This window comes from Numida meleagris, chromosome 1, assembly GCF_002078875.1.
Source record: "Numida meleagris isolate 19003 breed g44 Domestic line chromosome 1, NumMel1.0, whole genome shotgun sequence".
Taxonomy (NCBI): Eukaryota; Metazoa; Chordata; class Aves; order Galliformes; family Numididae; genus Numida; species Numida meleagris.
Genome location: NC_034409.1, coordinates 106,869,767 through 106,896,524, shown reverse-complemented (window position 1 = coordinate 106,896,524; position 26,758 = coordinate 106,869,767). Strand labels below are relative to the sequence as shown.

At 42.9% G+C, this 26,758-nt stretch overlaps 1 protein-coding gene across 1 annotated transcript in view; it reads right to left on the bottom strand.

Annotated features, from left to right (window-relative positions):
• Positions 1-9,625, bottom strand: part of BACE2 (beta-site APP-cleaving enzyme 2) — a 52,605-nt gene extending 42,980 nt beyond the window's left edge. The window contains exon 1 of the mRNA XM_021405977.1: positions 9,256-9,625. Coding sequence (XP_021261652.1) covers positions 9,256-9,567 — 312 coding nt within the window. The 5' untranslated portion in view covers positions 9,568-9,625. The remainder of the gene's footprint in view (positions 1-9,255) is intronic.

Genomic DNA, 26,758 nt, shown 5'->3' with positions numbered 1-26,758 from the left:
GACAGCTTCTACAGTATGGCCAAATAGGGTTGTTTCCACCTGGAGAGATGGAGAGACAGCCACCATCACCTAATTTTACACAACCACTGGGTTGTTGCTATATGAATGGCAAGGGACAGGACTGGATCAGCTGCTGCAAGCAAGAGGAAGCGAGGGAAGAGATCACAAAAGAGAACACCAGGTCCAGTTACGTCAAACACAAGGACAGCAATTTGGCTATTCAGACTGCGTTCATTGCTAGAAAAGCTGTGCCATGTCTCTGGAGAAAGCTGTTGGGTCAAACTGCTGCCCACTGCTCTGTGCTGTCTTGATCGGCCATGGGAATGTAGGCAGGTGGCCTGCGGAATGTACATAGGCAGCCCCAGGTCTCTGAGCACAAACAAGGTGACGCAACTCCATTGTTTTTACTACCCTGGTAATTATTACAGGGAATGCAACCAATGATAGGCTTCTGCTCCCCATTCCACCTGACCTATTTAGAGTATTACCATGAGCAGAATTTGATTGTTATCACGGGTATTTCTTGGAATCATACAGTGGAGTTCAAAAGCATACACAAAAAGCAGCTTTCCAATTCGTAACACAAGGAAGGAGTATTTGATTGGAAAAAAAAAAGCTTATAAGCCATGTCACAATAAAGTTTGATTTATTAGAAGTATGACATTTTTATTCATATTTATTCTAACACTTTTACTTAAAAATTTGGAAGGGCAATTTAAAAAGCAGACTTGATTTTCAAGTGAAATAAGATATGATTTTTTATTTTGAAAAAATAAAAAAAATAAAAAGCAGCAGTATTACTCCCCCTGCTCCTGGACTCATTATTTCTCTCTTTCCTTCTCAAACATGCACACTTTACTCTCTTTACCCTGGCTAATTCTGTGGAGGCAGCAGCTCTGGGAAATGAACTAACTTTGCCTGTGGCTCATACATCGTTACAATTGTTAACTAAGTTCTACTATAAAAATCTTTATTACACAGGAGAACACAGAGGCATGCAGGAACACAGCTTTATTTTCAGACAGCAGGCTGAGTTTTTAGGGCAGGAAGTTAAAATACTTTTTATTCTCTCAGGCTTACAAAGGCTGCTTCACATAGAGAGGTTCCTGCTACCCTTTCCTCTGAATAGCAACCTGTATGCAGGAGTAAACTATTTTCTGCTTCAGCCAGGAGCTAATATCCACTGTGTGATGATGGTATCTCAGAACCCACAGTTGCCCAGGGTTTCAACACTTCATGTCCTGCCTGGAATGGCTGTCCTAAAGCCTCGCAGCATGCAGTCACTCTGCTGCCCGTGCTGAAGCCTGAGGTGCCCAGACCAATGGAGCACTAAAAGTCTGACTATCAGCAATGGAAAATGCTGTAGGGCACACCAGCTGTGAACGAAGTTCCCAAATCTGAATAAAAATGTAGATAGTACCATTGGTATTTGGTCATTTGCCAAGACAAGGCTAACTTAAACAATAAGCAGAGCGCCAATAAAAGTTAACTTTAGCTGGAATATGTAACACACTCCAGCATTCATAACTATGGCTGCTGAGAAATTTTCTGATTTTGTTTTCCATGCATTATTTATTTCAGCAGTCCAAATGCAAAAATCTGGCACTTTGGATCGTGTGAAATGTTTGTGTTATTCCCTGAAGGACTTTGCATCTGCGAAGTAATGAGAAGATTATTCTGTGACAGATAAACTGAAGCAGTGTGACTGCATCAGATGTTACCTTGCTACAGAATTTCTCAGACTTTTTCAAAGTGTGACCACCTTTGGACTCCTCTGTCATATTTGCAACCTGAAAGTCTGGGAGAAGAAAAACAAATGAAATAAAAATCCCTTTAGTCACAGGAAAATATCAGCAGGACTGATGAATCAGTTTCTGACATGTCCCAACTCCCTTTCACCTGTGGCAGACACCTAGCAGACAGCACATGAAGGAAAACACAGGGCTTTCCATACTGTGCTCAAGCAGCCTGATAACACTGCACTAAATAACTTCCAAAAGGGTACAGCATGCTCTGTTTTGAAAAGACATTACAACTACCAATTTTTTATGTTGCAAACACTGACAGAGTTCCGCATGAACAGGCTGATAATAGCTGAATTTTGGAAGTTATGTTTCTAATTAAGTAGAAAAAAAAAAAGATGAATAAAAACCTCCCCCTCAAGATTTCACAGTCAAAGTTGCAATTTGGAAAAACAAATCTGCAATTGAACTGTGCATTTTCTTTCCTAATACCACATAAAATGACTATTTTTCTGGGAGCGCAGGGAGACAGGAACCACCCTTCCATATGACCGCTTTTTAGGTAACCCTTTTGTTTTCTTAAAAGCCCCACATGGCTGTTCTTCTGGCATGAAGCAAAAAGTAAAGTGAGGTATGGTATGGCAGCAAAATGAGAAAGAAGAGCCCAGGTGTGGAAAAACCCTCACACTCGGCCTTGCTGCAGTGCTGAAGGTAGGCCTGAAGGTAGGCTTCACTGCACAGCAGGCCCTGAGGCGCTGCCTGCAGGCCACTCGCAAGGCAGATCCACAAACAAATATCAGAAGGAATTACTTGAGAGAGAGCTGCCAAAATGGCTTGATTACTTTTTCCCCGTCAAATGGCAGGAGTTGGCCTTTCATGAGAGGTTTATGTTCTGGCCCTCAAGTGCAAAGGTTATTCTTGGCTCCTGAGTTGGCTTTTTTCTTCCAAAAAGAAAATCCAATGGGAAAAAGCAATGCTAGCAAAGCAGTTGTAGATCCCTAGGAACCGACCGGTGTCTTTTAATAGGAGCTTCCCAAGTGTTACTGCAGCATTAATAACTTTCCTCTTTAAATTAAAACTGGACTATCAACGACTTCGAGACACTTCCCCTGAATGCATGCAGCCTAACTCAACAGCAGTTTTTGCTAGTAAGTAGGTGCAAAAATAAACCAAACATAAAGCTAAATAAAACCAGCTAATTTTAGTACACACAAGCTGAGCAAAGATGACAAAAATCTACAAGTAATTTACTTAGGATTGTAGAGTGCAATTACTGTCTTAACAGATTCTCTTCAAAAGAGCCTCTTAATTATGACACATTAATTGTATTCCACGAATTCTAATTTTCACCTGTTTAAGATTTTTTCCAGCTCACTTATTTTCCTCAAATTCCCTCTTCACCATATTCTACAGGCTTTACCTATTCAATGAGGTCTTTTATTAAAAAATAAAATAAAATAAAAAGCAAGGTCCAGAACATTGGTCCCCCAATGCTCCTCATAAAGTGGCAGTAGTGAGAGGTCCAACTCACCAAATTTTCCTCTCATGAGTGTCTGTGGTGTAGATATACCCAGAAAAAAAAGGAGACAGCTATTTGGCTAACGTAATTTTAAAACTAGAGGTTTCATGTGCAAAATACTACAAATAAAATCAATTTTAGTCCTGGGCTATTAAAGTGCTTTGAAGGACACTGAGCTAACAGATATAGATTCAAATGTAAAACTTCTTTACTTTTACAGCAGTCTGGTATCTGTACAATATGCATACCATTTGCTTCACAAGCTCAAATTCACATAGCAAAATGAGGCTGAAAAGTAGTAGGATGTATGACAGTTCCATGAATGGCAGGAAAAAAAAAATTCCTTTTTCTCAGGCAGCTCAGTAGTATCCCATACTTTGAGGACCTGATTTCAAATCCTAATCTGGGCATAAATTTGAGCAACAATTTCCTTATTAACATAAATTCTGATCAATTCTATATTTTACAACAAGTTAGAAAAGGGAGAGAAGTATGCTTGATTCAGACTGGAGAAGTATGTATGCAGGGCTATGTAACTATCTCAGTTTTCTTTCTCAAATGTACTTATACTTGACAATGACCAGGCAACATTTTGGGCCACTCACTTCACCTACAATAACTGAGAAATTTTCTAATAAAACACGGACACCAAATATAACAACTAACATGTTCACAAAGACTCAAAGTTACAAGTGTCCTTCAAAAAACTAAAGACCACTGCAAAATATAGTCATTTTTGAATTGACCTTGCTAGATGCTCAGGGACCTCTGGTTGGAATTTAAAAAAATAAAAATAAAAATTCCTCCCTTAATAATCCCAAATTCTATGTGGGTTTTCTTTTGTCCACTGGCTTTTTAAATTTTTTTTATTTTTTTTTTATAACTCCTGCTCCAAACCCCAACTGATTCACTCCTTCATAACAGGCAACATTGTTATTTGCACACCCGCTAGTTTATTCTTTCTAAATGTAACTGATGCTTTTGCCTTTGTAGGGGATGAAATGCTTGGAAGAGTAAAAAGCATGAAGCTGCCACCTTCTTCCACGTCACTGATCTTAACAGCAGACCTTCTGCCACAACTCACCAGGAACAGCAGCTGTGTTTGCTATGACCAGGGACATTGGGTAGTGTATTTTGGTATCACTCTGAAGTAAAGTGAGTGCCTTTCAGGGAGCTGTCCTGGGAGAAGCTGGTGAGGCTCCAATCCAACCTATTTGTGCTGATACATAGAATCATTTGAGTTGGAAGGGACCTTTAAAGGCCATCTAGTCCAACTCCTTTGCAATGAACAGGACACCTACAGCTAGATCAAGTTGCTCAGAGCCAGCCTGATCTTGAATGTCTTCAGGGATGGGGCATCCACCACCTCTCAGGGCAACCTGTGCCAGTGCCTCATTACTCTTATTGAAAAAAACTTCTTCCTTATATCCAGTCTAAATCTCCCCTATTTTATTTTGAAACCATATCCCCTTGTCCAATCAGAGCACACCCAGCTAAAGTGTCCATCTGTAAGGACAAATTGAGGAAGGAGTCTCTTCTATTCACTGACACTGCACAAAGACATTACAGGCCATAAGCAGGCCATGACAAACCTCTTAAAATGCACCAAAGCAAAGCCTTGCTACAAAGTACTACCCGTGCTATATTCTACTAAGGACAATACAATGTAATTAAGTCATGATTTGGGCTACCTTTATTAGTCCTGGCTCCACCATTGACAAGTGGTCCACCTGCAAGGGCTGATTTTATGTGGAGGTGGTACTGGAATGCAGATTTGTAAAGGCAAAGACAGTTTTGTCAACTCAAATCTGGTATTCTTGTTTACTTTGTCTTTGGCCAAAAATATACTACACTCCAGCACATTACATCAGAATGCGAGTCCTGTCTCCTATAACTTTCAGGTCTTCGTCTTTTTTATTTTGCTGGTACTCAGCAGCAACAAAAAGAGTCTATCCAACTCAACATGTTACAACAGTAATCTGCATCTCCACAGTACTTCCAGTAGAGGGATCTGAAGGAATTTTGTTGCTGCCACCTTAAAATACTCAATATGTCACAGCACTCATCTTCATTTCTTTTTTCATCTTCCATAAAAAGCTCAAAAATATAAATAGATTTTTGAGATCTACATAACTATTAAAACATAAAAGGGGAAAAAAATGAGAGACTTGAGCTGGAGCTTGCCTTCTAGTATTTGAACCTGGTAGGATCATATTTTCAAAATTTCTCGTTATATCTAGAAGGAAGATGAACTCCCTTTAAACAAAATTAAGAAAACAAAGCTTAGCTTCTTGGGGAATTACATAGCTGCAGAAATCAGGCACTTATCACCTAACATAACAAGACTACTAAAGTGATGAAATTACAAGAGCAGCTGAATCTTTCCTCACAGTACTCATTCCTTATAACTTTCATGAAATGAAAGCTATCAACAATTAAGGAAGAATGGCTGCATATTCAGAAATTGCTAATGTGTGTGTTCATCACCTTCAAAATTTCAAGCCATAAATTATAAAATTCCATGACACATTTGAGATATTTAATACTTATCTTTCTTCTCCTTAATAACTGGAATAAATTGAACTAAAGACAACCTCCTATTGATTATATGGAAATTGGAGTTTGTGTTTTGCAGCAAAGACCATTGGACCCAACATTTATGTTAACCTGCAAAATTCAGAGGGAGTTTATAGGAGAGGTTTCTGCTCACCCCCTGCACAGAACAAACTGCTATTAGGAGGAACAATAAACAAAACCTCTTCATGCATAGAATGAGAAGTTTAAATTTCAGAAAGGGTTTGTGTATTCAGAGCGTAATTCAGATCCTATCACGGTTTCAATACCCACTCATCAAACCATAGCTACAGGACTCTGAGCTCTCAAGAGGCACATGCCAAGCCGCCCTTTGCAATGAAGTTGAAGGTATAATATTTATATGATCTCAACAAAAGCACAATTTGGAAACACAGCAAGACTGACAGGACTGCCACTACTTCATATAATAAAGACTAACATAACTGGCAAGATGAGACAACAGTTCTTTCTTTGCTAAGATTTAATATGGTCCAGATGGACTTCAAGAAAGCTGTCAAGAACATGGGGTGCTTTAAGACTTTGACTGTTTCATTGGTCAAAGGCTCGTAAGAGAAGCAAAATTAATATCAACAGAACTACAGAGAAGATAGTGAACAAACGCCTGAATGATCTTTGATTCAGTTCTGAACAGTGCTTATAATCTCAGGGCGGGCAAAATAATAAAAGATAGAGCAAAGGAATTCCATCCGATTATTTCTAGAAATAAAAAGTAAGAGTAGTGTACACAATTCATATTGGAATCTTGCCACTTCATAGTTAAATCTAGCATTGGAAAAAGTGCACCTATATAGCCAGGTGTAAAGCATATAAGCCATCAGAAGTAGGAGACTATACACCCATGAAGCAAGAGACAAATATATCACACTCTTCGATGCAAAACAATACTTTTTTTCTTTTTCAGCTTTCACGTAATTTTGTAGTAGAGCTGTATGTGTATTAACGAGAATTAATGCAGGTAATGACAACTGACACTGATCTGGTAGCTAATCTGGAGATCTGCTACGATTAGGATATTGCATAGTAAAACTGCAAATGGTCAGAAGTACTTCCACTGCAAACACTTTGCAAAATTGGACAGACTACTCTCAAATTTTCTCGCAAAAAAAAACTTGACTTCACACAACTGCTCTATTTTTATATTGGCAGAACAAGTATTTCAGAACTGCCATTGTGAAGCTCAGTTCTGTACTGTTTATCTGCTGTATGACAAATCAGACTTGGAACGAAAGCCAAATTGTGTGCCTTAAATGACCTGAAAAGATAAGTTCTTTCATAGCAGCTTCCTTCCAAGAACTGAAATTAAAAAAGAAAAATTTCTACAAATGCAATTAAGCAGTAATAGAAGTTCAGGAGTGCTAAAGTCTGCTGTGAAACAAATGTTTACCCCCATACTGGCACAGCAGGCTTTCAACACTAAATGCAAAGTTACCAGGCACCAGAAGCCTTGTAACTGTGATATTAAATCTTGTGCCTTTTTTCACAGCCTGCTATATGATTCTTGGTCTGCTCCTGCCTTGTTTGCATTCCCCCACCCCTCGCTGAGATGCTGTGCAGAGCAGTAGCCTTGCTCTCTAGTCTTTCTGCTCATTTCACCACAACTCTTCCTCACTGGCAGGATTCCTCTTTGTCCATGGCAAAGCATTGGGGTGGTGGTGCCCAGTGTCTTGGCTCAGAAGGGGACTGGATGAAGACGGGAATTGGCTTTGGGGAAGTCCCACGTCAGGGGGTCACAGAAGGGAGGTGTTCAAGGTGTACACTCTAGCTTGTGACGCGTGGCAAAGTCAGGCTGGGAGGAACCTTTAAATTAACCTGAGACATCTCTTCTTTCCTACACAGTGACTTCCCCTGTGACTCCAGCAACTGCCTGCCCACGGAGTTTGACATGATACCAGCACTTGGCAGTACCAAAACACTTGCTTTCAGTGCCAGCACTGTGAGAGACGCAAGGGGAACTGTCCTGCAGCAGCTCTGTGGCTCACTGTAGAGCAGAAAAGCAACAAGCGCATTCATGGTATTTAAGTCTTCCAGTTTCAGGCAAGGAATAAGATAACAAATTCCTATCCCAAGTAGCAAATAAATTTTAATTGCACTCTGCTACATCACTACATGCTGGGGTTTGACTTTCTGGAAGAGCATCTATAACGATATGGCAACCATGGTGGGCCTGGTCATATGAATAAAATTTACTACGTGGTAGCCACCAGGAGCGATCCTTTAAATAATTAACCTTGAAAGAACTCAGAACTTGGTTCAAAATGATGAAAGCTTTGCAATGAGACTCAGAGCTTTTTTTTTCGGGTGGAAAATCAGAGAGGCACGTTTGCATGGCATGCAGTGCAAGTAATACTTGGCTGTTAGTGTAAGTGAAGTCTACAGGTGTACTGAGGGCAGACCTCTAGTTACATTATCAAGAGCCTGTCATATTTTTCCTTTTCCATTTCTTTTGCTTTCAAAATCCCCCTAGACATGCAAGATGACATCTTTTATATTCACCCCTTCTGCCTAAAATTATTTTTTAATTTAAGACATACGGAATTGGATTATTAGCCCAATCCAACCTGATATCTTGATAGTGGCAGAAACCAATATTGAACGTCCCTCTGAGGAATGAAGACCATGTGATGCCACACTCTCAGAGCTCATCAAAAACACAGCCTCCAGTGTGGAAGAGAAATAATTTCTGCCCTCTGTGGCTATCAGGCCACACCTGGGTACCTCAGACCTGGTTAGCTCCTTCTTAACTCCGTTTATTGATCGTAAAGCAAGACAACCCTTTCTAAATATCGTGCTTGCTATCAAACACTTCAATTACAACAACAATGATCAACCCTGTTACATCCAGGTATAAAGAAATCCCACAGAAGCCCCCCAAAAACCGGATAGCTGCAACCTCCCTGCTGGCTGGGAGTTATGGCATTCACTGCTTCGTGGCTACGGAGAACAGCCAAAGCAGAATAGGGATTTTTGTGTACCCGGGGAATGCCAGGGCTCAGTCTCAGAGAGCAAACCCCCGGTTGGGGGGGGGGGGAAAGCCCGAGGGCTGCCAGGAAACGGCCCCACTCAGCTGACAGTCATCCCCCAGCCCCGCCGTCCCGTGACACGGCCGCAAGAAAACTTCGGGCGCTGCGGGGCGGGGACGGAGGGCGCGAGGAAACTTCGGACTCCCTCTGATCCCCACGCGCCGGGGGGCTCTCCTGAGGCAGTGGCTGGGCGTAGTTCAGCGGGGGATTCTGAGCGGACCCCCCTGGGGTCGGCTGCAAAGTTGCGCCGTGCCCGGCACCGGGACAAAGTTGCGTTGGTGCGAGCGCGGGGAGGACGGCGGAGCCCGGCTGCCGAGATGCTTGATCTCCCCAGACTCTCCCCGACATCGCCCCCCGCTGCCCTCCGTCACTCTCCTACCGCCTGCGGCGGGGTGCCGATCAGCATCTCCAGGTAGTATCCTCTGCCGGAGTCCCCCTGCAGATTCTCCACCATGGCCAAAAAGTTGAGACTGCCCACGGGGTCGGAGGCCAGGGCCAGGCCGCCTCCCTCGCCCGGGGCATCCCGCTGCCCTCCTCCGGCGCTCCCCGGTCGCAGCGGCAGCGGGGCGGGAGGCGAGGCGCGGGGGGCGGCCGGCTGGGACACGCGGAGCGGCAGCGAGAAGAAGGCCCGGCTGAGCCCCGCAGCGCCAGCCAGCAGCAGCAAGAGGCTGGGGGCCGCCGGCGCGGCCATCCCGGCGGCGCGTCCCGGCTGCGGCGGCTCGGGCAGGAGGCAGCGGCCGCCTGGCTGCCGGGCTGAAGGAGGAGGAGGAGGAGGAGGAGGAGGAGGAGGAGGAGGAGGAGGAGGGGGAAGGCGGGAGCGGATTCCCCACGCCCCGGCTCCATCTCCCCCCTCCCCCCGCGCCGAGCTCCTCCTCGTTCCCTCCGCACGGCCCCGATGCCCGCGCCCGGCCGGACAACTTGCGCTCCTCCCCGCTGCGGAGGAGAAAGTTCTCTCGGCGCGGTCCGACCGTCCGGCGGGGCAGAAACTTTCCAAGAGCCCCGAGGGGACGGCGGCGCGGGCGGCCCTACCGCCCCCCGGGCCGCGTCGCCGCCATCTCTCTGTGGCCGCGTGTCCTTCTGTCCGTGTGTGTGGAATTTCATCTGCTGCATTAACAGCGCGTTGTCATAAGAGCGGGGCATGACTGGCGTCCGCTTATTAAAGGAGGCTGTGAGGCTCTAAATGTCTTCATCATGCGCGGAATTAATAACAGCAGTTGAGTGTGGCCTTTCGGAGGATGGGAACACTTAGGATGAGATTAGCTTCTGTGTCTCTGGAGTAACGGCTCTGCTAGGCTGGGCGCTCCAGAAGCCTTTAGATGTGGCATTAGGCCAGTCTTAGCCCAGTCACTTGGTGCTTTTTGGTCTCTGCACCCCTCAGCTGCCACACCTCTGCAGGTGGTAAGTGACACCTGCCCAGCCTCAGCCAGGCGTACCTCGGGGTGCTGCAGTGCAAAAAGGACATAAAGCTATTAGAGAGTGTCTAAAGGAGGGCTATGAAGCTGGTGAAGAGGCAAAGTGTGTGAGGAGCAGCTGAGGCCTCTCGGTGTGTCCAGCCCAGAGCAGAGGAGCTGAGGGGAGGCCTCATGGCGGCTGCAGCTCCTCACAGGGAGCGGAGGGGCAGCGCTGAGCTCTGCTCTCTGTGACAGCGACAGGGCCCGAGGGAACGGCATGGAGCTGCGTCAGGGGAGGGGCAGCTGGGGGTTAGGGAAAGGGTCTGCACCAAAGGGCAATGGGCACGGCCCCAAGTGCCAGTGTTCAAGGAGTCTTTGGACAATGCTCTCAGACATAGGGTTTGGATTTTGAGTGGTCATATGTGGAGCCAGGAGTTGGATTTGGGATTTTCTCTGATTCTCCAATGTGCTATCCTCAGCAAACCCTCAGCAGCCACCTGTTTTATCCTTGTGTATATACTCACTCCATATTGCATGCACAGAGATCTGCCACAGCAAGCAGCGGGAGTTCCTGAGGGGGAAGAATTCTCCAAAGGATTTTCAGGTGTTTCACAGGTACTGAGTGAATTTTCCTTTGAGGCAGCCAGTGCCTGTGTTTGCCCCCAGAAAGCCTGAGCAAACTCTTTGCTGGAAGGTCACTCAGGTGAGGCTTAGCTCATAGGTAGTACCATAAATGCCTGGGGACAATGCTCTGAAAGAAAACTGAAGCCCACCTGCTCTTGCTGAAGGAAAAGAGGTGCTTTCACTTTTTTTCATTGATGTTTTCAGTACCTTGGCTTGTCATTCAAATCCTGGAGCCCTTCCCCTCACTTTGTAACCCCTCCCTTAGATCATTTCAGTGCTTCTGTCACATCGCAGCACAGAGTGGGTGCAGTCCCTGGCATCTGTGGGGTGGAGGAACGCTTTGCTGTGCTCTCAGCCTTGATTTGCTGGAGGTGGGAACTGAGCAGCAGAATTGTCCTGATGGAGAACTTGGGTAGAAGGCAAGGGTAAAGGTTGCGTTCACATTATTTTACTTGTAGGAAACACATTTTAGTAAAAGGTGTAACTGTGCAAACCCTGCACCTCCCAGGTGGCAGAAAGCTTTCTCCTTGCCTGACAAGGAGAATGGTGAAATATTGCAGCCCTACTATGTGCAGCCTCAGCTGCTTGGGACAGAGAAGCTGGGAAGTGCAGCTCTGGAGGCTGGCAACCGAACACCTGCGGGAACAGCAGTCTGGCTCACAAGAGTGGTTATCTCCTGGGTGCTCTGTAATGGCTTTTTTTTTTTTTTTTTTGGCGGGGCTGAGCAGGGGCAGGCAGTGCTGCACAGCCTGTATCGTCAGGGCTGCAGCTGAAGGATGGTTAAGACTCTTAGTGGGTGAGCTGCGAGCTGGAGAAGTGCCCATGCCCCTCTGAGAAAGGAAAGTAATCGGGAGTATAACTGAACACCCCCTCAGAGTGGTAGGGGTATATTTATAACAGTCAGCAGCTATATACATTTTGTTTGAATTCTTTTACAGTAAAGTAAGCCTTCCCTCCCGCCTCTGTTGCTAAGATACATTACCATACTTCTGGGGAGAGCGATCCCAGCCAAAGAAGCGTGTAGTTGTCAAAGTATGAAAGATATAGCATAGCCTTTAAGTCTGCAAGTGAAAACTTGTCAGAGCTTTTTTCTCCTGTTTTCTGCAGTTGTCTGTAAGTCTCATAGTACGTGTGTTATCAGGCTGCTGCTGCATCTGAAGTGGTGTACACGTAACCTTTCTGTTCTCCCATCACGTCATCACAGCCAGGCCTATGTTTGCACAAAAGTGTGTTGTGAGGTTTCTGTCTGAGCTCATCTTTACTTACCTAAGAATCTGATGAGGCTCAAGCCATAGTATGTGCAGCTGAGCAGACCTAGAGTTGTCTGAACAATGGCAGAAAGGGATCACGTGAGAGCAATGTAAACAGCTACTTTTGGAGAAGACATTGTAAACTCCTCCCAGAGAACTGAACCCCACTACACAAACAGTTCTTTGGAGAGGAAATCATCTGCTTGCAATGCAACTGCATTCAGTGTGTGCATTTGTTTGTGTAGCACATACACAAAATAAATGAAATGCTGGAAATAGATGCAAATAAAGGGTGTCTGGGCTCCTTATTTTCTAGAATATTTGAAGGTCTTTTTTCTCTGTATTTTGTTACTCCAAGTATGTGTTCTTTGAGTAAACAGTTGTTAAAGATCTTTAAATACTAGCCTGTGAGAATAGGTCTTTTTGAAAAGTCATTTGTTCACATACAAATTTGCAGGTGTATCTAGACTTTGATCCAAGTCTGCATTCTTTTCCTTTGATGGTATTGTGGTGCTTTAAACTGTGAGCCACTTGAAAGTCAATCAACATATGTCTCTATAGCATAACCCTCCCCCAGTATTTAGAGAATACAGCATATTATAAACATATAACTACACTGGTCAAAGTGTATTAACTAAGCCTGAGGAACAGTTGCTATATGCAGATACTAGAATGGGGCTGTAGGGGAACAGGAATGGAGAAGAAGGCTGAAGATGCAGAGGAAGTGCTGGAACTGATGGAAACAGAGGAACTCTGGATGACTAAAAAGAGATCTTCTCTTTCCAAAAAGAGAAGCTTTTAGGGGACTGCTAAGACTGACGCAGTTCTCAGCTGTGCCTCTGAAGAAGTCAGGCTGACCTACGCTATCATTATGCAAGAACAAGGGGAGATGGACACAAAATAAAGACTTCTATTCTAAAATTGCTTTGTCTACCTTCCGTGTTCCTACTGCTAGCGTAATCAATACTTCAGTTTTAAGAGGACTGATTGCTCTTTACCACTAATTGCACACTGGTATGGCAAGAAACCCAGCTGGATCTGCAGAGTACAGAGGGTTAATCTGAAGAGTTCAATAGCATTAGGAGAGACAAGATTTTGTTCTTCTTGGACCTCACTGGAAACGGTCTTCTCTGCAGTCTCCCTGCATCAGCTCTTTCACACTTTGTGCCTAGTCCAGTGAAACGCTGCTGGCAAATGACAGAGCAGTAAACAGCTGAGCAGCAGAGCAGCAGCAGAGACAACATGGTTTGGCTCCATTGCATGTCTGCCAAGGCAGTGAACAAACTGGGATGAGGGGTGTGCCACACAGGAGAGCTATTCCAGTGATGCTCCTAGGGGTCTAGCAACATTTCCTGGGCCAAATGAGGGCATGGGCAGTCTGGAGCCCTGTTTAAGGACAGCACAGTGCATAGAACTAATCCAAAATTAATCTTGTGGCTGAAGAATACACGGTTGGGGATGTGGGTGGAAATGTTTAGTGTCTTTTCTCTTCACTGTGGGTAGAGAGTCTTAGTAGAAGTGTCATCTTTGATCACTGTTTATGCAAATAGATTTTGGAAAGGTTATATATCCTTGTGGCTACAGCTGAATCATGTGAGATACTGAAGATCCAACTGTCTTCTGTCAAAGCTCCATTACAAAACAAGCAAAACATAATTCTTAGTTGCTGCTGCCAGTTCCGGAGCCTGACTGAACTGAGTTCTGGAATTATCCCAATACTTTGCTTTGTGGTAGAGGTTGTCACCCGGGGGGGTGTTGAGGTCCCTATTCTGCATCTTTCTCCCTGGAGCAAGGTCCTCGACCTCAGCAAGATTCCACAGGATGTGAGCTTCTCTCCATTTGGAGGCCCTTTCTCCCACAGAAACCTCCATGTCCCAGAACATTTTCTTTCTCCCTTGGGCCTCAAACCTTCCTGCCCTCCTCTCTGCAACACCTCATCCCTTTGTCAGGGAAAAAATGGAGTGTCACCAACCAAAGGGTGGAGATGTGGAAAAAGAGCCTGCTTGCTGCTTGTTCCCTCACTAGAGCAGTCTTCCTATATGCCACCATCCCTCCTTTGTGGAAAGGAGCAGGAGCAAAGGGAGGCAGAACCATGGCTGCAGGTCCGAGTGGCTCAAAGCATGGCTGGCCCAGACGCTGTAGGCTCAAATGGTAGCAAAAGAGCAGAGGTCAAGATCAGGGTCTCAAACATCCTGATACTACAATCCTGTTCATGCATTTAGTACTGTGTTTTGTCCTTTGTGTATCACCTGTAGACTAAATCTTGCTAACTGTGGGCCTGGTGTGGTGCATTGCTAAGTGGGAGGGTAGATGTTTGAGTTTCTGCTCCACATCAGAGGCAGACTGCAGAATTCTCGTTGAATGCATTGACCACTCTCAGAAAAGTGCTGTTTCTCCTCAGAAACCTCTGCAGGCTCTCTCAACTCTATCCTCTGGCACCATGGAAGAAATTATTTGTGGGTTAGTCCTTAAATGATCCAGTATCGACCTTCCGATTCCAGACCTTCCTATACTACAAATAGGCAATGGTTATAAATTTATAAACTATGAAAAATTAAACATGCAGTGAACTTTAACAGCACTTCAAAAATACCACACTCACAGCTGGCACATATTGCTGAGGTTACTCAGATACTTTCGTAACCATGGAGGGCTGAAATCCTCTTGCCCAGCATTGGTGAACTATTCATTTATTGTTAATAGTACGAGTAGAAAGACTTGCTAGTTATTGAATGTTCAGGAAACTAGTAAGCTTGGTCAAAACTTTTTAGAAGGTTTTAGACCTCACTGGTGTTTACTGGGAAATGAAGAAGTTGGAACACAGTCCCCGTGAAAGTCAGGGTGTTAGTCACTTTGGGGAGATAAACGCACAGATTACAGTTTTGTTCCAATTCATTTGTGTACCAGATATTCAACAAGGAGGTTGCAGGCATGTTCCTGGCTGCACCCTGCTCAGAAGCTGCAACCAGGAACTGTTTTTTAATAAGCTTGTCATTTAATACAATTATGGGTCTTTATCTGTGCCTGTCCTTGGAGACTCTGAGGAATCTTATGATGGACCATACTGTCTGTACAGCCTACTTGAAGTTGGGAAATTGCTGGCTGTCTTTATTTTCTTTGTGGTATTCCGCATAACAAATTCATTCTGAAAAGTTCAAGCAATAAATGATCTCATGCGTGGTAAAATCAGTTCCTGCAGCCTGTCTTTATAACTTGCTTTTTTTTAAGTTCACCTTTCATTATCATTCTGACGCTGACCATGGCAGAGTCTCTGAAGACTGGATGTGGCAGGTGCATTTTGCCATAATCTATGAAGATCTGTACTTTATTTAACTTATATTCTTCAACTCAGTGACTGCCAGGTAGACATGGAGCTTCCTTCCTTTCTTCTCCTCCTGGACCAGTAAATTACTGGCCCATTACAGGAGGTTGGAACTAGATGATCTTTAAGGTCCCCTCTAACCAAAGCCATTCTATATACTGAGGCAGTAAATAAAATCTGAAATGCTGAAGGCTGAATCACGGACTTCAGACCAAGTGTCTGAGTGACACTTGGATGAAAGAAAATTTGGAGTGACAGCCTACATATGTATTTAGTAGGATTAATTATTTTTTAAATCATTTTTGTTTTGTTGAAGGATTATTTGCAGTCTCATAAAGAGGTCTTTTTTTTTATTTTTGGCTTTCTAGTTTTGAAAAAATGTACTTTCTTTACAAAATTGACATTGTTTTTGTCCAAAATAGTAGCAGGGACATGGGTAAAGTCTTCATCCCACTGAAAACAAAATTATTACACTGCTCCCTGTGACCTTGATCTAAATAATCTACTCTGTGTCCCCTTTCTTTCCAATGAAAAAATAATGCCAAACTTGAGCTCTTTGTTTCCAAAATATCTTACACAGATTTAAATTCTTCAGATAGACACATAAGATGAACGTGTGCATGAAAAATGAAGATGTTACTAGCAAAGTAGTCCACAAGCTCTGAACTATTTGTAGCATCTAAGCCAGAGGGAAAACCCAGTGCATCTGAGAAAGGTTTTCAGCTATCAGCTTGGTAAAATAAAGTCTTATTGTTATCCTTCTGGGCCTCTGGAGACTCCTGAAATGCTTTATTGGGGCTAGAGAAAGGTGAAATGGAATTGTGTTATACAGAATCAACTCCAACAGCAACAATAATGCTAGTTCATGATGTTCCAGGGTATATTTAGCCTTTTGAGTGTTATTGCTAATAAGAAGCCCCAAATGCTACTTAAAACTCACACATACTTTCAGAAACTGATAAGGAACTGTTTTAGTGGTGAGTGCTGGGCTTTCTGCAGGATAGAGCTTAAAAACATAAGGCAAAACAAGTCAATCAGAAAAACAGCTGTTGTCCTACAGTTGCTTGGTATTGATGGTAAACGAAATGGTCCAGATAAAATATGTCCTAATGCAAAACACCACTATCCCTCTCTAAAATAATGAGAAAGATGCGTTATCTTAGAAAGTGTGATTACATTATTAATGTGTGAAATGTTACATGCCTTTGCACTTCAATTTTTCTCTGTCTTTAAGATACTTCATTATTTCTCATCAGATACAGACTTATAGGCCTTCTCATTACTTATGTCTTCTGCCGTTTGTTTCAAGTATCCAACAATGAGAATAATTACGCCTGCCTTTTTGTATTCTTTGTTTTCAGGAAACAATGCATCAGGGAGGCTGTTTCAGAGATGCAGACTCTCACAGGCAGACAGCCAAAAGAGGCAGAAGTCTGAAAACAGAGCTGGAAAAACTTCTGGTGATTCTTCCCTCGTTTATAATTTTAGAGCCCACTGAGGTAAGCCAGACTGATTTATTGCTGATAAGGGCAATATCTGGCCATTTTATTTCATTTTTTTAATTTCATTTTTAATAGTTTATACTATTACTTATGTCAGACATTAAAAATGTGTGATACTTGGAGCTTGTTGCGTGACTTCTGGTAGATAAAGCCCAGCACCTCTAGTTAGAGAAGCTTATAACTTCGCTAAACTTTGAGCTGCAAGTCTGCCAGATACTTGTCCTATTTTGTGCAAGTGCCTTCCTGAGAAATGCACTGGAGAAAAACAAATTGTTCTGTAGCTGAAAAATAAAAACAGTCCAGTTGGGGATATTTTTTGTGAGGAGCAGATCTGGAATGCTTGGGTACTATAAAAAAGTTATCAAAAGAAAGTTGCCTATCTATGAAGTATATGTCTTCCATTGTTTTCTTAGAAACAAATCTGGATGTAGTCTTAGGTATTACAGAATCACAGTATTGTTGGAGTTGGAAGGAACCTCTGGAGGTCATCCAGTCTAACCCCTGCTAAAGCAGGTTCCCTATTGCAGGTCACACAGGAAAACATCCAGGAGTGTCTCAAATATCCCCAGAATAGAAGACTCCACAACCATCATGGGCAGCCTGTCCCAGTGCTCTGTCACTCTGACAGTGAAGAAGTTCTCCCTTGTGTTAGTATGTTACTTCTGTGTTCCAGTTTCTGCCTGTTGCCCCTTGTTCTGTCACTGCTCACCTCCGAAGATAGTCCACCCCATCTACTTGACTCCCATACTTTAGATACTTATGAACAGTGATGAGATCCTGCCTTAACCTTCTCTTCTCCAGAATGAACAGTCCCAGGTCTCTCAGCCTTTCCTCGTATGGGAGATGCTCCACGCCTTTAATCATCTTTGTGGTTCTCTGCTGGAGTCTTTCTAGGAGATTCCTGTCTTTTTTGATGTGAGGAGCCTGGAACTGGACACAGTATTCCATTTATGACCTCACCAGAGCCAAGTAGAGGCAGAGGATCACCTTCCTCAGCCTGCTGGCCACATTCTTTTTAATGCACCCCAGGATACTGTTGGCCTTCTTGGCCACAAGGGCACACTGCTGGCTCATGGCCAACCTGTTGTACACCAGGACACCCAGGTCCTTCTCTGCAGAACTCCTCTTCACCAGGTCAGGTATTATCCTCTAAAAAAATCAGCAGCGACCGATCTAGCAGCTAATTTCTTCCAAGAACCCCTTTTCACACTGAACACATTACATCTCTTTGTTGGTCTTCACGTTCAGGCTCGAGAGTTCTGTTTGTTCCTCAAGTGGAGCTCAGTAAGACTTTCTTTGGAATTACTGCTCGTGGGCAGTACTGCGGTGCTGGATACAGGAATGGAGACAGCAGAAGTGACAATACACCTCTGAAGAGAGTGCAAGAGGATAAGGCAGCTTCCACACCGGGCTTGGTTTGTCAGGCACCGGACTGAGAACAGGAGACTTGTGAAAGGGTGAGGAGAAATAAACCTGCACAGTAGCATGATTCAGAGGGAAAAAAAGGGGTGTATATATAGGAACAGAAGGAGCAGGCTATCAGCACAGACCTACAGGGCTGAAGTGGTAATGGTAACTTTAAAACTCTTCTTGCCCAATGAAGATATGAGTGCATGAATTCATTTCCGTAAAGAAATCTTTTTTTTTCTTTTATTTCTTGAGAGAGAGCGAGAGAGCAACTAGACCTTCCGAATGCTTACAGGCATGTCATTGCTTTTTGCTTCATTGTCCCTCTCTGCTGGATGAGTGTATTGACTGCATTTTAATGCCTTCTGAAGAACCACACAAAAAAGCTCATGGTACTCTGGTCTCCATGGCAAAGGTTCAGCTGCTATTACTTTTGAATATGAATTCCAGGATATAGTACTGATAATCCTATTAGTCTGCCTAGGAAATAAAAAAAAAAAATGAAATAAAAGTTGTTGCAGTGTTGGAGGTAATCTCCTTTATTGGAATTCTATGAGAGTACGTTTCAAAAGGAAAAAGTATTGAAGAATGGCTGTCTTATCTTTCCAGGGTCTCAGAAAGGCTGAAGTTCCATATTTTGACCATATAAAAGGACTAGGTAAATTTTATGTTACCTTATATTCGCAATGCCCTTATCCATCTCCTATACTATATAAATATGTAGATATAACACATGAGAGATGTAACATGCAGTTAATTCTACCATATATAAGCAGACTCTGCATTACATAGTTCATAATAACCCCTCGAATTTGAAGGAAAGTTGGCAGGAATGCTTTCTGCTAGGTCACCTTTGCCAATGTGTCTGCTGCTCCTACATGCAGTACCTTGGAAGGCAGTGTTTACTGTACTGATTCTCTCCAGGGATCTGGGAAAGAGGACACAACAGCTCTTTGAGGCTTGGCAGAAGATAATCAGAGATGTCACTTTCTTCTTCATTCCTGCCAGATACATTTAGAACTTTTGCTGAGGAGAACGTCATTTGCAGATTGTACTTAAATCTTCGAGAGGAATTTGAGACATGTGAAATACTTAATTTTCAGTAGCGGATGCCACAAACAAAATGCAGATACCAGTAATGGACTAGAATTTATTTTTCTTGCAATGAATACAAAGTATAAAGTGTTTATTGACTTAAAAAGAAAAACTGAACAAACAGAATAAAGAAGAAAGCATCCATGGCTGCTTTGATGGAAAGAATGTTTTTATTTCATACTTTGAAGAAATTGTTCGAGTAGTTCAGCTGTGTAAAAATGTGACCCCTCTAATGCTGCCAAGGGCAGTGAGATCAGGGATAATCTGCCAAGGAAATGCAACCCACGCAAGCGAACAGGAGAGTTTTAAACTTACAAAACCATTTTTACAAGAGGTAAGCATGTGTAGAAGGGGAGACCAGTACTGTTCTTTGCTTGCTGAAGAATCCCACCACCTGTTTCAAGGAACTTTCTCTCTGCTCATTGCAATAGATGTATGTGGACTTGGGGGACAATCGGAGTGCTCTATGTTCTTGTCTATGAGGGCTTGAAGAAAAAAATGAATGTGATAAGGATAATATATAGTTATCCTTAATAATAATAAGCAGCAAGGAAGCATGAGGAAAAGCTATCCTGACAGTCCTAATTCTTGCTTTAACACAATGCTTGACTATGTATTTTTCATGTTTTTTTGAAGTCGTTTTGGTTAACATATGCATGCATTTATCTATCTGCACACACTCTTTTTGCAAACCCTGTAGTCCAAAGAATAATTCTCAAGCTTTATGAGGAAAAAAATTAGGATCTCTTTGCCCTTAAGAACTTGAAATAATTCCATCATTTTTTTCCCCCTTGGGAGGCCTGAGTCAATGAAAAAATGGTATTGGAGTGGAACGTCTCTTCAGTGTAGTTTTGATGCTTACAAGTAATGCTGTACTGAAATTCAGTAATGAGTAAAGAGCAACTGCTTCTGAAGTTAGTGCTCGTGATTGCTGACAGTCTGCTGTCCAGCAGCTCCACAGGCCAGTTTAAGGCAGAAGTAAAGAATTTATTTATTTAATAAATAAATAACTGCAGAAAAAACAGTTGCTGATGAAACTAATCAAGGCACATATAATGCACTTACCTATTATTTTCCTCCACCTACATGGATTATTCCTCTAGGATATGTCCAAGGATATAACTAAAGTTACTTTAACTCTTCCGGATTCATTTGATCTGTGTTTTTGTATTACATTTTTTTCAGTCTCACAGGTCATTTAACAGTGCTTTCTTACTTCTGATTCCTCTTTGTTTGTTTCTTTGTTTCCTATCATATAAACTCGGATCGACTTTTTTTTTTTTTTTTTTTTTTTTTTGTAGAGGCAATAAGATTGCTTTCTAAAGCATCTTTCTATTCAGTGGACAGCAGACTAGAGGAGCCTTTACCTCAGTCTCATTCTTGCCTTGTGACTTATTTTGGTTGTAGTTATTCAGCTCTTCAATTTTTGAAGACTTTCCTAGAGATGTTTGTGCTACAGATGAAGGCTGTAAGGTTAAAATACCATTTTAGTGAGTGGGCAGTTGTGGTATACCTATTGTAGCAGAGAAAAGTGGTGGTTGTATTCTACAAACTTGACTAGATGAGTACACAGACAAGAGTGTCCAAAGAAGGGCTACAAAGATGGTGAAGGATCTGAAGGGAAAGACATATGAGGAGCAGCTGAGGCCTCTCGGTGTGTCCAGCCCAGAGCAGAGGAGCTGAGGGGAAGCCTCATGGCGGCTGCAGCTCCTCACAGGGAGCGGAGGGGCAGCGCTGAGCTCTGCTCTCTGTGGCAGTGACAGGGCCCGAGGGAACGGCATGGAGCTGCGTCAGGGGAGGGGCAGCTGGGGGTTAGGGAAAGGGTCTGCACCAGAGGGCAGTGGGCATGGAACAGGCTGCCCAGGGCTCCCGGTGCCGGAGTTCAGGAAGCATTCGGACAATGCTCTCAGACGTAGTGCTTGGATTTTGAGTGGTCGTATGCGGAGCCAGGAGTTAGACTTAATGATCCTTGTGGGTCTCTTCCAACTCAGGATATTCAGTTGTCCTATGATTCTGTAATTTTCTCTGCCTAAGACATTGCTCCTTTCCACTTCCATGTGACTTCTTTGCCCTCTCTAGGAAGAAAAACCTCAGACATAGATCAATGTAAGTCACCAAGTTTGGAACACATCAAGTTAGAAAGAGATTCTGCAGGAGAAAAATGTAACCTTCGTGATAATCCTCAGGCTTTAAGGGATGAGCCATTGTAGCCCTTCGATGCTCTTGCTCCATGTCATCCTATTACCAGACATCCTTGATTTGCGCAGAAATCAGATTTCCTGAGCTGTGTTTGATACCAGATTATTTCTTTCTTCTTCATTAGCATGGTATTGGATTTTCAGTTCACCTTTCTTTCAGTCTGACCAACTGAATCTTCTTGATTTTTAACAGTTTTGAAGTGCTTCTCTTAGCAGTTTGCCCAGGGTATTTTTTTGGGTCTGTATGCTACCTTTACATTTACCCTATCAACAGCACTTTTGCTCCTGACCAATGATATTGGTATTCTCATGGCGCCCAAGTATGTTTCTTCTTTCTTGTCTGCCCACATTCTCATCAATAATTCTGTTCCTACCTCTCTTATCTTCCTCTTGGAGAGATACAAGTGCTTAAAAGATAACAAAAACAGAAATTCTTTTCTTCCCCTCTGATTCTCACTATTCATCTTTCTTTTCTTACTAGCAACACTTTTGTCATTTTGGTTGTTATTGCCAAGAAAATACCTTTTTAAAAACAAGTGGTGCTCTGCCCTAGACCACTCTCTTCCACACTGTCAAAACAGGCATGTATATTTTTAAGCATGTTCACCAAGTTTTTAAATTCTGATTCAGTGGATAAGCTCTTCCATGTTTATTTGTTTTGTGCCTCAGCATCAAGCATAATCTAAGCCTATTTTTTATTTCCCTCCATAACCTCTGCAGTCTCTTATAAAGCTCAGGCAGATCAGACATATTTTTTACTTCTTTCCATTCCTCATTGTCCTCATCTTTTCTGAAGATGGCCTATTGTTAGTCTAATGTTCTTACCTTCTTATTGTTATGGCTTTTCTGTTTATTCTTCTCAGCACTGTCACCACCTGCCAATTAGAATTTTTCATTTTAGAAGCTCATGTTTGCTCATTCCTTGCTGTTTCTGCATCTTATTTTCTCATCTTGGCCTTTAGAATTTTTCATTACTCTTTTCACTTCTTATTTCCACAATTTATATCTTCTTAAAAGGAGTTTCTGTGTTCCCCTACTTAATCCTTAGCATGCTCTCTCTCATGTATAAGCACTGCTTGTTTTCTTTACTAGACTACACTGCTCTGGAAAGTATTGAGCTTGCTTAATGTTTCTGTGTTTTTGTTGTTGCTGTTGTTGCTTCTTTTTACAATCTTCCTCCAAATGTCACACTGGAAACCATCAAGAAGAGCATAAGTCTTTCATTTCCAGGTTTGTCATTATTTACTTTCTGCTCAGAACCAGGATAATTTTAAGATTATATTTCCCAAAAAGAAAAAAAAAATATCAGGAAGCTAATTTTGAAAGGAACCAAAGATATAAGAACTCACAAGCATCTTCTATAGTGACTAAAAAATATTGTACTGAGTAAGCCAACTGTGGAAACATAGGGACAGGAAAGCTTTGGAGGATGTTCAAGGCCCAACTAACTGTAACATTTTGTGCTGCAGAAAGTTTCTAGTCTTTTTTTCATCCTATGCATTTTTCTCCCATTGGCCAAACGCAATCAGTCACAGATTTCCACATGAACCATGCGGTGCAAGAAAAAGGCTACAACAGTGTGCTTTATAGCTGCCTGGAAGCCTGGAGGCAAAACCTAACTGAAAGTCAAAGTAAAATACATCTGGTTTGGGGATACTCTATACTGATTTTATCTCGAGCCTTTTGTTATTTATTGTGTGTCTGTAGTACCCAGCTGCCCCAAACTAGCACTTTTTGTGCAGGTCTCTTCTTTCATTTTAAAAAAAGCTTGCTTCTAGCCTTTCTAGAGAAGTATTTCTAGAGAAAACTTTTGATGTGAATATGTCTGAGAGTTTCATAAATCAGAATGGAGTCACAGTATGAAGTCTTTTTTTATTTTATTTTTTAAATTATGTTACAATTTTTAAATCCATGTTCTTGATTTGGGGGACAGGTGATTTATCATTTGCGTTGTATTTAGAGTTTGAAATAGCTCTCATTCCTACCAGAGGTGGGGAAAGGTGGAAGGCCTTTTGGTAGCTCTTTGTAATAGGAGGAACACTGGGGGAGAGGTGTATTTCCATACAAAAATCACGGAAGGAGCTTTGTTTACATGATACAATTATTAGGGGAGAGGCAGAGGCCTGTGCAAACTAGGGAAACTGAAAAGAGAGTTACGAGAAACGGTTTCATGTGCTTGCATGCGTGAGAGGATAAAGATCTCTTAAAATGCTCTTAGCTGTAGCTAAATCTTGAGTGGGCTTATTGCCTCTAGTTCAGAGGTGTCAGACTTGGAGACTTGTAATAGGGCGCACTGGCTCTTTAGAGACCTGGAAGAATGGCTGGCTTCCCTGTGCAATGCAGTGATGCACGGTTGCAGGGATTTAGACCAAGCATTTTATCTCCTCTCTGGCTTACATGAACCAGCATGGAACAGGGGGAATTAACAACAAAGCTTCTTAGGAAGAGTCAGAGTATACTTAGAGAAAGGGGAGCCTGAAAAATCCTGGAGTTTTTATTGAGAGAATGACAGTGCAGGCTGGGGAGTCAAGTGATAGGAACTGGTCAGGAGATTTCTCACGTGGGTGTCATGATGCTCATTAGCCTGGAAAGCAAGACGAGACTGAGGCTGCTTTAAAACAGTGGGCCTTGTTCAGGGGCTCTGACAGCTAATTTACTACTGCTGCTCTGCATCTCAGGAGACTATCTAGTTGCAGAAGTGGTTTAGCTCATGTAGGGGAATTCTTTAGATTGAATGTCAAACTGCAGCACACAGCTATAGTGCTTTTGGACCTTGGCCAGTATGTGTGTGTGTTGCTATGCTGAACCAGGTGGATTTGTTGGTCTAGAGAACATCTGTCCTACAGTCCCCTGAAAGTTGTAGACATGCTGGATGCAATTTGTGGACCTTTTTCTGTCTCCTGTTCTGCAGGGTATCATATTGTCTACACACAAAAATTGCACTGGGAGGAAATGTTCTTCAGGAGAAAAACCTCTTTGTACTTTCTTCTGTGTCCCAAGAGGGTGTTCAGGCAAACCTGTGGCTGGACCGTATTATGAACAAATCATAGGAAGTCTAGTCAGGCTAGTTTAGGACAATGTGATGGGAGGGAAGAGTATTGCACATGCTTCTCACCAAACTGCAAAAGCAAGCAAAGATCTGTTTCAGGGTTCCTGCATATCTCTCTGCGCAAAAGTTGCAATCTAGCATTCTGTGGTGTGAACTGTGGATTTGTGGAAAAATCTGGATGGATGGGGCTGAAGGAGGTTATGGAGAACAGCTTCCTGCTTACAGTCAGACTGCTCGTGACACTAGCTCAGGTCAGCTGGGGTTATCTCCAGACAAGCTATTCTGTAAAATTCAGAGAATGGAGAAGCCATGATCTCTCTGGGCAGCATATTTCAGTAGTTTGCCATGCTCTTATATATGTGTATCCAACCTGAACCTCAGCTTCCAAATGGGAATGCTGTGGGAGACTGTGTCAAAAGTCTGACTAAAGTAAAGATATGCCAGAGCCCCTACTCTTTTGCCAGCTAGTCATCTTGTTGTAGAGGGCAATGGGGTTGCTCAGGCGTAGTGTGCCTGTGAAATTCCTTGCAGAGTGTCCCTTTTTACCTTCTTGTCCAATGTGTGCTTGGGAATGGATTCTGGGAGGCAATTCTCTGTGACTGTTCCTGAGCTGAGGTGAAGCTAATGGGCCTGTAGGCCCTTGGGCCCTGCTGCTCATGTCTTTTTAAGGCTGGGCTTAAGATAGCCTTTTCCTAGTAGTGAGGTCATCTTCCTTGATTGTCATGATTTTGCACAAATGGTAGGCAGGGGCCTTGCTATCGCGTCAGCCAGCACTTGCATCACACTTGGGTAAATCTTGCAGATCTATGTTAGTTTTATTGAATAATCTGCTCTCCCATAGCTAGCTATACTTCTCCTTCCACAGATCTGTGGTAAACAGAGTGGAATTAGACAAAGCTTTGACTCTGAAGACTAAGGAAAAAAACAAGCGTTGAATACAATGCTACTTTTTGCACTGTCTATTGCTGAAGTGCACACTGTCAGTGTACGTGCTGTTGGGATGCTCTCAGAGAGCTGTCAGTGTAAATTACTGGTGCTGATTAAAAAAAGCACCAACAAAACACAACAAACAACCAGCTTTGTGTTGCAGCAGACTGGGCCTGTTCATGGTACTCAAAATTATGTCTTTGCTGTGGTTCAGCCTGTTCTGTCTGAAAATGTCTATTGAAAATTTCTCAGGCAAGCTTCATTGTGATGAAACAGCTATGCTCTGCAATTGTAGCAAACTCTAAAGAATGTGCATCTGTGTTAAATGCTTTCCTTGAGATTTTATATGGTTTGAGCACAGTAATACTGATAATGACCACAGCTCAGCTGATGCATGGTAATTTGTTATGCTACTGTACAATGTAATCCTCAGAGTGCTTTGGAGGGGGCTACATAAAAGTAACAAGAGAGAATCAGACTGGTCTTCCATTATCTTCGGGACATTTGTTATTTTTAGGGCTTTTGTGTTCCCACCAGCATAAAGGCGACATAACCGTGTGTAACTTACATCCTCCCTTTTTTTAGTTCTACTAACAGGTAGTGATCTAAACAAGGACAGACTGGGGCACTTTTCTGTCATTTGAAACAACAGATAACAAATTATCTGAGAGATCAGAACAATTTGATGAAGGTTGACCATAACTGCAAGACAAAGGCATGGTTCTGCACAATGAGAACCTTAAGCAGAGTGCTTACGTAACTTAGTAAAGAGTTTAGAATCAAAGAGCTGAAGATAATGAAACAAGCCCTTTTTTTTTTTTAAAACTCTTTCCCACTTCAAAGAACGAGGGGTTTCTTTATGAGAATGAAAGGCAGTGAATTCATAACAAACAAGTCAAACCACAAGTGCTTTGTGTAAAAGCAACCTGTTGCAGGCAACAGAGATGAAGGGCTCACTTCCTCATAGTGTAGGAATAGTTGGGCCAAGGGACGTTGGGGAAAACACGCCAGGTCACACACATTCTGAGCTCTGAGCCTGGCAAGCACCCGCTCAACACCCGGCGTGGGTCCAAGTGGTTTTGGTGACGCTCTAGTTACCTGCTTTGCTTTGCGTCCC